This window comes from Periophthalmus magnuspinnatus, chromosome 18, assembly GCF_009829125.3.
Source record: "Periophthalmus magnuspinnatus isolate fPerMag1 chromosome 18, fPerMag1.2.pri, whole genome shotgun sequence".
Taxonomy (NCBI): domain Eukaryota; kingdom Metazoa; phylum Chordata; class Actinopteri; order Gobiiformes; family Gobiidae; genus Periophthalmus; species Periophthalmus magnuspinnatus.
Window position 1 is genome coordinate 13,701,645 of NC_047143.1, and position 12,780 is coordinate 13,714,424.

Genomic DNA, 12,780 nt, shown 5'->3' on the forward strand with positions numbered 1-12,780 from the left:
TGCGCGCGTGGTTTCATTGAGCCAGGGCATAAAGACCTGAAAACCGCAGCTGACCACTGTGGTGTCCAGGAAAAATAGAATTCTTTCTGCAGACCTCACCCAAACCCACACCCGAACCCACACTCACACCCCGCCGAGGACAGTGTGGCAGGGTACATTTATTTTGATGACTTTCTAGGTCTGGCTGGACCCGCGCAAGTCCTGAACTGCACCGCACTTGAAGTCAGTATACACCGGGTGTTAACAACAGGGCTGCAACTAATTATTTTAGCAATCAAATAGTCAAAGAATTGTTTCTACTATACCTTGAGATTTTGTAAATATGTTTTTAAGAAAATAAAATTTGAATATAGGCTTCTAGATGGGAAATATTTAGAAATAGAGTTTATTATTGATGAAGATCGCAATTGTATACTCTTAACATTTAGATTTAATCATGCCACTGTTATAATAAATACCAAATTTATAAAAGGTATTTTGGTTTGACTATTAGTCTATATAGTCCAAATGATGATAAAGATGATCAAAAATCGATTACTTTAAAGAGGGGGTGTTCTGCAAAACCAATTTTTTAATTTATTTATTTATTTTTAGCTTTCTACCATGTCATAATGGTAGATAACATCCCTGAAGAAATTTTAGATGTCATGTGATCTCTTCAAGGCCCTGTTCGAACCCTATTTATGGTTAGCTGTAAGATTCTGTACTATGCTCAGCCCACGCTCCCACACGATAATTCTTCATAAATATACAAAAGCATTACACAAAACTGTACACAGCAACTTGACAAACCTGATGCCTTAGCAGGATGGACGCTGGCTGTGTTGTGATAGTGCCCTGAAGGGGAGTGACTTAGCATGGAGAGCAAAGGGAGACTGTACTCAGAGCGTCAAAAATGAAAGTGACGCTTAATATGTTGTTTTCAGCAAATATAAAAATGTTGAAATAATAAAAGGTAACATGATGGTGATCTAAATATCTTAAGTGTTAGTAGTTAATACCCCATAGACATAAAATGCCTCCCATTTAATAGTCGGCTAGTCACGATTATTCAGATTAATTGATATAAGGCAATGTCTTGCAGAAATGAAGAAGCTGGTTGGATGAGTGGCCAAACGTATGCACAATCAGAACATTTTTTGTCCAGTTGACAGAATACAATTTTCTTTTGCAATGGCTCCTACCTCAATTAGGGATTACAGAGCCCTAGTAAACAAAGATTCAAACAGCAGGCATAACTCACTTCTCACACATCTCCTTGAGCCTCTTGAGCTGGGTGGCTTGGCAATCTTTGGCAGTCTCCTTGAGCTTCTGAAAGGCCTGATGCAGAGGACAGAGGGATCAGTATAACATATGGAAGCCTAGGGCCCTTTTCCGAACCACTAATCCTCATTTTGTGTGTTGCCATAAAGGAACCACCACATTAAATGTCCTATAATGGATAAAAGTTCACAAGAGTCAATTTTGCACATGTTAAAATGTTGTTACCTCATACACATACTCAGAGTTTAAGCATGGGCTGATAGGGTCGATACTGATATCAGGCCTGTGGCAGTACCGTGGAAGTACTGATATTTAGCTTTTAAAATCTATAGGGAGGCCCACAAATTTATCTTAAGTGATGATCACAGCTTTTCACTTATGTAAAAATAACAACAACATTTATTTATCTGTGATATTAAATAATTAGTTATATGTCTCTGTAAACATAATACGATATACCCTTCTATTTCCATTTTGACTGAGTTCATAAAGAGCACACAGAGAGTGGGGGAGCATAAAAATATCCCTATTAATTATCGGCAGCATGTATCGGAATTGTTCGGTACCTGTCATGATGCCTGCATTTTCTGTCTCCCTGTGTGCTCTCCCCCTCCCCTACCTGTCTGAATCCGGAGCTGGGCGGAGTTCCTACTCCTCCCGTGCGCACCTGGAGCGCATTAGCGCAATCATCACTACCTGCTGTCGAGTATATGAGGGCTCGGCAGAAGACACTCGGAGCCAGACCGTCCGCGTGTTTAACGTGAATGTTCCAGCTCAGTTTTGTATTTTGTTGCCCGCCTGCTTGCCTCTTACCGGATTTTTGCTACTCCTCAGATTCCTGCTCTCCCGCTCATTCCTGCTCTTGACTCTGCGCTCCAGCTCCGGTACAGTCCACCCCTTGCCTTCGCCTCCTGTCCTGTCTTGGTCTCTGGCTTGCTTCTCGTCTCCTGCCCTGGCTCCCGCTCTCTGGATTACTCCTGCTCGGTCCTCTGCGGTCCCGTTCCTGGTCCTGTCGTGCTCCGGCCCTGGCTGTCTCTGTGCCCGCTCTGGACTACTCCTGCTCGGCTTGCCCTGGTCTCGTCCCGGTTCTGTCCTCGTTCTGTTCTCGTTCTGTTCCTGGCTTTCCCGTTCCCACTCTGCACAACGCCCGTCTGGTCTGCCTCCCGCTCCCCGCTCCCCGTGCATGATTAATGAACTATTGACTATTTCTGCACAAACTGTAAATAAACACTGAACTTGCCCCGAGTCTGCACTCCGTGGTCCGCACCTGCCATTACGACAGTACCAATTTCAGAGAGCTGTATTGATACCAGCCAGTACAGATACCGGAAATGATATTACAATGATCCCTACCAGACTTGTTTTGTTTCATTCACATGTTTGAGTAACCCTTTATTATAACACTGTATAGATCTTTAAAGCTCCAAATGCTCTATTCTACCTTGTGATGTCATGAAGTTAGTTTGCAACTTAACAACTATCTCTTACATTTTGTTCAGTAGAGATTGTCAATTTCATGGCTGAAAATATCCAAATGATTCTAGTGAAGGTGTATAGAATTTAAAAGCACAGTGTAGCACTTCCTGTATTACCACATCACAAGGTGATCTCTGTTGGCGAGAAGAAGCTCCTTCACATCAAGTCAGCATTGGAGCAGACTTGTCAGCTTGCCATGCAAAATGCATCACATGAGTTGAGTTTCACGTTTATTTAGAAGCACAGACGTCTTCATTTAAAAACCATGTGGATTGTTAGAAATGAAAGCGCAAACAGGAAAACTCTTTCAAGGACCCATATTACTTAATTTTCTATTTTTTTATTTCTATTAATTTTCTGTCTGTTAGAATAGTGCATCCTCATCAAAACCATGCCTGGAGTTGTGCTTTGTTTCATTCACACATTACACACTACACAAATCCTGCACATTTAGGCTGTGCTCTGTTCCACCCTGTGATGTCATGTGGTAATACAGGAAGTACTCCACTGTGTTTTTAAACTCCATACACCTTCACTAGAATCATTTGGATGATTTCAATCCTGAAATTGCCTATCTCTACTTAATAAAAATTAAAAGTTAGCTTTTAACTTGAAAACTGCCACTTCATGGCATCGCAAGGTGGACAAGAGCATTTTGAGCTTTGGAGATATAGACAGACTAAAGTAAAATAAAGGGTTTCTCAAACATGTGTGAATGAAACAAAACACAATCCCAGGTATGTTTTTGACAAGGTAACACCATTACAACATCAGTTAAAGCTCACATGAGTAAATTTGACATAATAGAAGATCTTTAATGAAAGATGAATGTGTTTGACGCACATGATTTTGTAGTTCCCTTTTTTGCATTTGTGGATCTGCACTTAAAATGCTTTTGTAGATCTGCACTTAAAATGCACATAAATTTACTACCATTTTGCCCTGGGACCAACTAATTTAATAAGCCCAATTGTATAATGCCTGTCCATGATGTCACCATCATTATGGAACAAGTTTGTGCATTGCATGATTTTAAATGCTATTTACATATTTTAACATTCCTTGTACCTGTATTTATTATTCAAAGCCTTACTCGATTTTTATCAAATCCACAGTTGTATTTGCACTTTTTGGGCATTAAGAGCTGCTATGCCAAGTGCATGTCGGCATGGTCACGCTGATCAAGTTATATCAAATGATCAAACTTCGATCTTTGCATCAGTTGTGAGGCGTGTCTCTCCCAATGATCTGAGAGCTCTAATGTAGGAACCTCCACTCAGCTGTAAAGGAGCTTTCAGTGAAGACTTGACAGCCTTTTAAGTTCCAATATTGATGTCAGCACTTTGACTTTAAGTATCTCTCGATACACACTATGAACAGATACCAGTGTCGGGACAGAAAATGGCACTTATTTCTTAAAAGATTGTGCAATAAAGTTAATTTATTGCACAAGTGACTCTAATTGTGTCACGTAACTGTTATTTATCCTTCAAATAATTACAGAAAAAACTGTTCAAACATTATTAGATATTCCAGACGAAAATCAGCCTGTAAATAGGTCTTATTGCATCCAATTAAAGGACCAACCTGGCTTAACCAATATCATGGAACCGATACTCAATCCAACTAAAGTTTCAGTATCGACACCCCTAGAAAAGGGAGGATAAATTTGGTTGGGAAAGGGCCTATGGATTTGTGTGGGTGATGCAGCTCCATCAGACCTCCACCAGATGGGCTTCCTGCCTCTTTCTCTCCATCACATGTAGCTCTCTCCTCAGCTGTAGCAGCTCATTCATCTGCCACTCCTTCAACTGTACTGTCTGTTTGGCAATCTCATGGTCCAGGGCCGACAGCTCCTGTTGGATGGGGTCATAGGGCTCACTGCAACACACACAGTTAGCACAATTTAGCTTTACAATTTGGACTTTAGACCTCGACAAACTTTATTCATCCATACCTGACTTTAAAGAGGGGTATTATACAAAATAGATTTTCTGAGCTTTCTACCATGTTTTAATATTGTTCCCTCACTAAACATGCCTGAAGAGGTTTTATACATAATTCACACGTTTCAGTAGTTCTGTGATCTCTCCTGGGACCTATTCGAACCCGTATGAACACCAAAGAACAAAATAAAAGGTAATGCAATAAAAATAAATAAAGGGAGGGTATGTTGAATTTGTATTTCAAATTTCATAATTACCTATCTGAGACCCCAGGAACAAGGTAACATTTGTATGTTGATTTAATCCTAATTTAAATAATAATGGACATGATGGCAAAGTTATTTGTTATAATTTGATGTTTTGGTTCTCAAGACAATGATTCAATAAGAAAGCACAATGAAAGTCATATGACTCTCATTTGGGTTGCCATAGCCTCTGCAGCTCAGTGAGTGAATTCCGGTGGTTCTGAGCTTTCACATGAGGCATGGCCTGTCCATATACTAAGAATGACAAAAAGCTTGTATGGGTCCTGCAGGTTAAGGGACCGGTACCAAGGTTCACTTGTGATTGTAGTACCTTTTTTAAAGGTAAAGGTGAGAGTGGAGGCTATATACTCTACCATTAAAGGTGCATCTGTCTATCCATCTATCCAAAAAAAAGAAAGAATAAAGTATGGAGAATGTATGCATGTGGACCTGTGTGCACGTCAGCCTGTGTGCACGTGAGCCGTATGCATGTGGGCCTGGAAGGTGGAAGCCTGGTTTGGCTCTTACTTCTTCTTGATGCTGCGTTTGAGGTTCTTCTCCATCTGACTGCGCCTCCTCTGAGTGTCCAACTGCAGCTTACAGCTCCGGCTCTTCTGCTCTTTGTTTAAGTTTAACACCTACAAGCATACTTGCATTCATAAGACTTATTCATCACTCAGATCTTTATGCACTGTGTTGGCCATAGACTGTATAAAGAAATGGACTAAGGGAGTGTGATGTCACAACAGTTGCAGGGGCAAATTGAGGTTCCATATTTGGAATTCCAACCATGAGTATGATAGCAAACAAAAAGCCAATCAGAAGCAAGTGTGTTCAAGGTAATGTTACTTCCTGCTTGCACCGCTGGTTTGGCAGGGAGTGGGTGTCTAGCAACCCTAACAACCAAACCTGATTTGTCTGTTATGAATCTTCACATCTTGATTTACGGACAAAATAGAGAAATAAAAACAGCATACAAATCATGAACGGGTTAATACGATCATTTTAAGTCCAAAATGATGAGCCAGGCAGCAGCAGTTACAGAGAGAGATGACGGTTTTCAACAAAAAGAGAATTAGAGCCAAAGTCAATGGAGTCGGAAGGGCACCCATGCTCACTTCCTATTTGAAAAGCAGCAGCTAGCAGATTAAGTATGTCCATTTATATATACTGTCTATGTGCCTTTTATATATTACAGCCTAAAATCAACTTCCAACCTTTTTCATGTGTTTCTTGCGCAGTTCTTTGAGTTCACTGCTGTGTTTCTTGAGAAGTTTTAAATAGTTTTTCTGCAGTTTGAGCTCCTCTATGGACATGACTGGAACATCTGGGAGAATGTTTCACAACTATTAATATGACAGTTTTAAGTCCAATAAAGAATATGCAGATGCACAGTCCTACGATGGGGAGCAGAGATGGCTTACCTCCCAGAACAGTGGCTATGAGGTCCTCCTTTGGACTGGGGGCTAAACACACAAGCAGACAGGACAATGCGTGATAGGACAGATTTGTGAATGGAACAAAGCTATAAGCCAACATGACACTGGGAAGCCATATTGTCCCCAGTACAGGACAGGGGTTTGGGCTTGTGACAAAATGAGTAATAGCAAGATAAAGTGCTGTTCTAATGTCAAGTGAATTAGAATGGTGATGGTTGCATTCACATCATCACGTTGGAGTAATCCTGCATTATTAGACTGTCTACATCTCCAAAGCTGAAAATGTTTTGCTCCTTGTGATGTCACTTACTGGTAGTTTTAAGGTTAACAGAATTTTTTTAGCCTCAATTGAATTGCTTTACTCTACAATACACAACAAAAACCTGAAGATGTTAGTTTGAGGTTGCCACAGAAAGTCAACAATATCCTCTGGTGCACCGAAAATTGAAGAACTTACAATGAAGCTAAAACAATAGATGTACCTTCAAGGTTTAGCAATTCCAGGGTTGCAAAATGCTTCTTTTTGAATTTAAAACACAGTGGAGCACCTCCTCTATTACAACTTGATGACATCACAAGGTGCAAGAAGAACACACAATTTGGCACAATTCCAGGTATGTTTTTGATGAGAATATACTATCTGTAACAGATAAAAATGTGCATAATATAGGCCCTTTAATATGGCAAGTTTGTAGAGTCAATCCCAAACAGATAATGATAAGATTCAGCAATTGTGAATCATAACTTTGGAATTTTCTTTCAAAAACAGTGAATCTCCCAAAGTCATATATTGGCCACTGCCCTGAAATTATGAGAACAACCAATTATCAAATAGACTGCCTCCCGGTGAGTGGCAGAACAAGTAATAAATGAAATCACAATTGTGTCAAAAAATAGTTCAGAAAATTTCAAACAAACTAACATCCTTGAGTATAGGTCAAAATGAATATTATTGCTGCAAAGGTGTGCTAATGTGCATTTAGGTGTAAACATTCATAGTTACCCGTGGCAGGTGCAAAGTTTTCTGAGTAGTCAATCCAGGGGCTGGGGGCAGGGTTGGCACTGGGACATGGGAAGGCCAGGTTGGTATCGTTGACTTTGGTGAGCTCTCCTCCTTTGGGCAGGTTAGGGAGAAGCTAAACAGAGAGAGGTGAGTGAATCACTTAGATTCTATAGATCTATATTAAAGAAGGCATATACTTTCTTCTGCTATATACACTACCAATCAAACGTTCCGACACTTTTTCATTTATAGTTCTTCTTTATTTCCATGACTATTTACACTGTATATTCTCACTGCCTCACTGAAGGCATCAAAATTATGATTGACACATATGGAATGTATTAAACTAAAAATTAACTCAAAATAACTCAAAACATGTTTTAGATTTTTGAAAACAGCCACCATTTGCTTTGATCACTACTTTTGACAATTGGCATTTCTTGAACCTGACATAGCACAGCTGTGAAGTGAAAGCCATTTCACGAGACGTCAACATGACAATCATTGAGGACCAATGCAGCACTGTAAATGAAGCAAAGGGTGGCTACTTTGAAGATATGAATATAAAAACATTTTTGCTACAGTTCCATATATCTTGCTTCATATATATTATATATATAATTTCTACTTTCTACATTTTAGACACAAACAGAAAACATCAAAGAAAAAAAAAAAAAATCACTGAATGAGGAGGTCTGCCCAAACGTCTGATTGGCAATAGTTATAAGGTAAACAAAACAAAGTTTGGAGTGGCCATCACAAAGCCCTGACGTCAATCATATTGAAAATTTATGGGTGGACCTGAAAAGGCAAATGCGAGTATGGCAGCCTACAAACTTGGCTCAGTTAGACCATTTCTGTCAGGAGGAATGGGCCAAAATTCCTGTTAACTATTGTGGAAAGCTTGTGGAAGGATATCGAAAACCTTTGACCCAAGTCAGTGGTTAAAGGCAATGGTCCCATTACTAATGAAATGTATATAAACTTCTGACTTTGAAGAAAGTAATGAAAAATTTTCTTCTCTCGTTATTCTGCAAATTAGCAAATAGAAATAATTCTGGCAGCCCTTGCTGACCTACATCAAGAAAGGTTTACTCTGATTTCATGTCAGACAGTGAGGAAAAAAAAGCACATGTCTCTTTTTATAAAGTATATGTAAACTTCTGGTTTCAATTATAAGTAGATACAGTTCAGAATGCAGAGGAATAAAAATGAAAAAAAAAAAAAAATCAGGTACAGATGACTTTAGAAACAAGCATCAATAAAGTGGATAAATGAGAAGGAAAAACATTTATAAAATGGGTAAGTTGCTCAGTTGGTGCTCATCCTCTGATATGAAAGTTGACAGTTTGAATCCCACTTCGGGCAAAATAAAATGGTTTGATCAATTGACCAACACGATAGTGGGCTTAGTCCCAGCTCTCACAGATGAATGGGGCAAGACACATAACCTGTTGTAGTGTCTGTGTATACTGGTGTCTGTGTGTGGATGGGTGAGTGGTTCCTTGAGTGGTCTTGAAGATAAAAAAGTGTATAAGTATAAATATGATGTAAAAGGTACAAGATACAAATCTGTTTAATATTATTTTTAAATCTCACCTCGACAGTGTCTAAGAGAACAGCCAGCTGTGTCGCTCGCTTGTCCAGTTGATTCACATGTTTGATGGGGTTGATCAATGCTTCAGCATATTCTAAAAAAACAAAAAAAAAAAAACACAAAAAAACAAAACAAAACAAGTACAACATTTTATATATATGACACACTTTCAGACACCCGAAACAAAGTCAGCTCTCCACCGGAAACAGCATAGCTTGGAGCTCAACAGTTACCTGCCCTTGGTTCCAGAAGTAAATTTCCAATTTATTTTTCTCATAGACTTTCCAAAAATAATTGATATTAGAAGTTTGAATGCATGCTCAGGGCTAACCAGCTTTGTTGTAACTAATGAGCAAACACACCAAGTTATTAAAACATTTCAGAGAATCTTGTGTTTTAAATTTGCTTTTTGGACTTAAAACAACCACGTTTTGGAATATCAAATGTGAAGTATTTAAAGAAGACACATTAGGCTTTTGTTTGGTGTTTAGGCATTATCACACAAGTGGTTACATTTTGTTAATTGTAAACTGCATTCATTCTTACTTGCCCTTCCCTTATGTCACCAAGCGTCATCACAACAAAGGACCTAGCTGCCCCTTTATAATGGCAATTCACAATAGCAAACTATGTACATTTATTTGTTTTTTTGTTTTTGTTTTTTTAAGAAAGAACAGTGGCTGTGGATACATGCACACTCAAAATCTCGTTATTAACTGATTTTTTGAGTTATAAAACTATTAAAATGAAATGTAAACAAAAAAATCGTATGATTTTTTTCTGATCATAGTCCTTCTGATTACTCAGATCAGATTTTGTGGTTTGCAGGTCATTTAAATAAAGCAGCGTGCCTTTTTGTGCGAGGTTTGCATATTTGTTCACGTATCTGGGTGGGTTTCCTCCAGGGACTCCAGTTTCCCCTAGAACGTTTCAACAGTCACCTGCAGTCTCTGTCTCTCTGTGTCTCTGTCTCTCTGTGTCTCTGTGTCTGTGTCTGTGTCTCTGTCTGTGTCTCTGTCTGTCTGTGTGTCTGTCTGTGTGTCTGTCTGTGTGTGTCTGTCTGTGTGTGTCTGTCTGTGTGTGTCTGTCTGTGTGTGTCTGTCTGTGTGTGTCTGTGTCTGTGTCTGTGTCTGTGTCTGTGTCTGTGTCTGTGTCTGTGTCTGTGTCTGTGTCTGTGTCTCTCTCTCTCTCTCTCTCTCTCTCTCTCTCTCTCTCTCTCTCTCTCTCTCTCTCTCTCTCTCTCTCTCTCTCTCTCTCTCTCTCTCTCTCTCTCTCTCTCTCTCTCTCTCTCTCTCTCTCTCTCTCTCTCTCTCTCTCTCTCTCTCAAAATCAAAGGTATACTGTCAAAACCAGACTCGGGGAGACTTAGCAATGCATTTGTCTCCAGTAGGTTAGACTACTGTAATGACCTGCTCACTGGCCTCTCCAAACAAGTAGTAAGACAGCTGCAGTTCATCCAGTACACTGCTGCTCCGGACTAGAACCAGAACCAAGTTTTATGCAGCTAAAACCTGGAACAGTCTTTCTAAAGATGTGAGGCAGTACTTTTAAATCCAGGCTTAAAACGGTTCTGTTTAGTTGTGCATATGACTGAAAGGTTTTTATTTTGCACTCTTCTCTTTTAAGGTTAATTTTATGATGATTATTTATGTTTTAATTTGTTTGTACTGTGATTTTAATGGCATTCTTATTATGTAAAGCACTTTGAGTTACTTTGTGTACGAATTGGAACTGAGGATTTGCCCCAAAGGCATTCACAGATGCAAATGACAAATTTCCCTTTAGGGACAATAAAGTGTACCATAAGCCTTATTTTAGTGGGCATGTGAACATAGCCACTGTTGAACCTTACATGTGTGGTTGATCCACAATAAGTAAAGCCATGGTGGCTGAGTGGGGACCAGGATCAATTCAAGCCTAGTAGTATTAAAGGAGAAATTCAATTGTACCAACTGTACCAAACATAGCAACAGTAATGTAATTACTGTCTGTGAGTTTTTTGCGGAGTCGCATTAAAATGAATAAATGCTGACAGATCAGGCAGTGACCAGGGAGCTGCAGGTGGATATCACCGACAATGTGTAACATTTTACAAATGCTAGGAAAGCTTCAAAGAAGGACACTTCTGCTTTTAGAAAGGCATGTCTATGTATGTTATTGCTAATGCTAATTTCTATTAAAACATTAAATGAATTATAATAACAAAAGTACATTTGTTGTAAGGACTCAATTATTTTTAGGTGTAGATTATTTCAGTCAGTGGCGTAATTTAAATATTTATTAGGCTCCAAAATTACTGTTAACATTAGCCCCGACACAAAAAGAAATACCTTTGTAAACACAGAAGTGTCCTTTGATGAAGTGTTCCCAACATTTGTAAAGTGTTTAACATGTTGTCTGATCTGTCAGAATTTATATATTTAGCGCAACTTGGCAAAAACCTCAGACATTACATTACGCCAAAATGGTCAAGCTGACTATCCATCTGATTGGAACTAGCATGCTACTATTGTGCACAAAGCAAATTTAATTTCTACTTTTTGGTAGTTTGGTAGCATATATTTTGAAAATCCTGATTCAAATCAGCAAAGGTGAGTTATATAGTGACGAGAAGGCTTTACCCAGATGTTCATTGGGGATGTAGTCATGGGCTTCGGTACACACCAGCAAAGAGGGCAGAAGTAAGGGCTGGTTCAGCTCATTCTTCAGGTTGATGTAGTGGTACCCTTAAACACCATGACATCACATGTTTACTATGGGCCAGTCATATGACTCATATGAGATGTGTTTAATGTTTCGCTCACCAGGTCTGATGGCTGAGACAGGGAGGATGCGGTGACCAATGAACTTGCCATTTTCCTCAAAAACAGCTATTCTCAAAGAGGCCAGTGTTGGGAGGACTACCTGAAAACCAGACATACAGAATGCAAGTATTCAGTTTTATTAGCTTCATTTTAGAAATTGTGCTTAGATTTAAATAAACAATCTTGGTTTGAACTTTATCTTTGCAGGGCAAAGATGTTTTTTAATTATCTTTAATTAGTTATTTTCAAGAAGCCATTTTGCTGATTTTCCTTTGTTATCGCTAGGGCACACTGTTCTGTGCTTGCTTTTTTCTGTCTTGCTTTGTTTAATTTTTTAAATTGATGATGCAGTTAGGATTTAGTAAAAAAATAAAATAAAATTATATATATATATATATATATATATATATATATATATATATATATATATATATATATAGTGTGATGTGTAGTTATCCATCGGAGGTGTAGAAAGCTGCATGGTTCTTTGCTGTGATGACATTTACAGCAACTGGACACAGCCATTTTCTAACGCAAAAGCCAGCAGACTTGTTACATTTATAAAGCTGTAAAGTACAAAAAAAGTAGTTAGTTGATTCAATCTAGACCAGGAGTCGGCAATTCGCATACTGCGGCTCCACGTGGCTTGGGAAAATAAATTGGAAAAAGTATTTTAGTGTATTTTAAGTGTATTTTATTTGTGTTAGAAATACTAAAATAAAATTATATTTAATTGTCATAGCTCAAAATAAGTGTCACACTTGAGGAAACTGATGTATCAGCCAAAACGCGGTGTATTTATCAAGAGACTTTCAATCCCAGGTAGACCAAGTATGGAGAAATGTATGTGTCGCTGCCCCTGTTGTGCGATGTTTTTATTAATGATGATGATAATAATAATAATAATTAAAACTGCAAGCAGTGATTAAAGGCCCTCGCCACCCATTGCAACCGCGGGGTACACGCCACCGTGAAGTTCCTGCCTTTTGTTCCCACTTACATCTCCC

At 38.8% G+C, this 12,780-nt stretch overlaps 1 protein-coding gene across 1 annotated transcript in view; it reads right to left on the reverse strand.

Annotated features, from left to right (window-relative positions):
- The window catches only part of plcb3 (phospholipase C, beta 3 (phosphatidylinositol-specific)), a 272,787-nt gene that overhangs the window by 15,230 nt on the left and 244,777 nt on the right, over window positions 1–12,780 (reverse strand). Inside the window, exons 22-30 of the mRNA XM_033983597.2 lie at window positions 11,774–11,873; window positions 11,591–11,695; window positions 8,972–9,063; window positions 7,373–7,505; window positions 6,355–6,396; window positions 6,148–6,257; window positions 5,459–5,568; window positions 4,461–4,620; window positions 1,244–1,320 (exon numbers count right to left, since the gene is read on the reverse strand). Of these exons, the coding sequence (XP_033839488.1) occupies window positions 1,244–1,320; window positions 4,461–4,620; window positions 5,459–5,568; window positions 6,148–6,257; window positions 6,355–6,396; window positions 7,373–7,505; window positions 8,972–9,063; window positions 11,591–11,695; window positions 11,774–11,873 (929 nt within the window). The remainder of the gene's footprint in view (window positions 1–1,243; window positions 1,321–4,460; window positions 4,621–5,458; window positions 5,569–6,147; window positions 6,258–6,354; window positions 6,397–7,372; window positions 7,506–8,971; window positions 9,064–11,590; window positions 11,696–11,773; window positions 11,874–12,780) is intronic.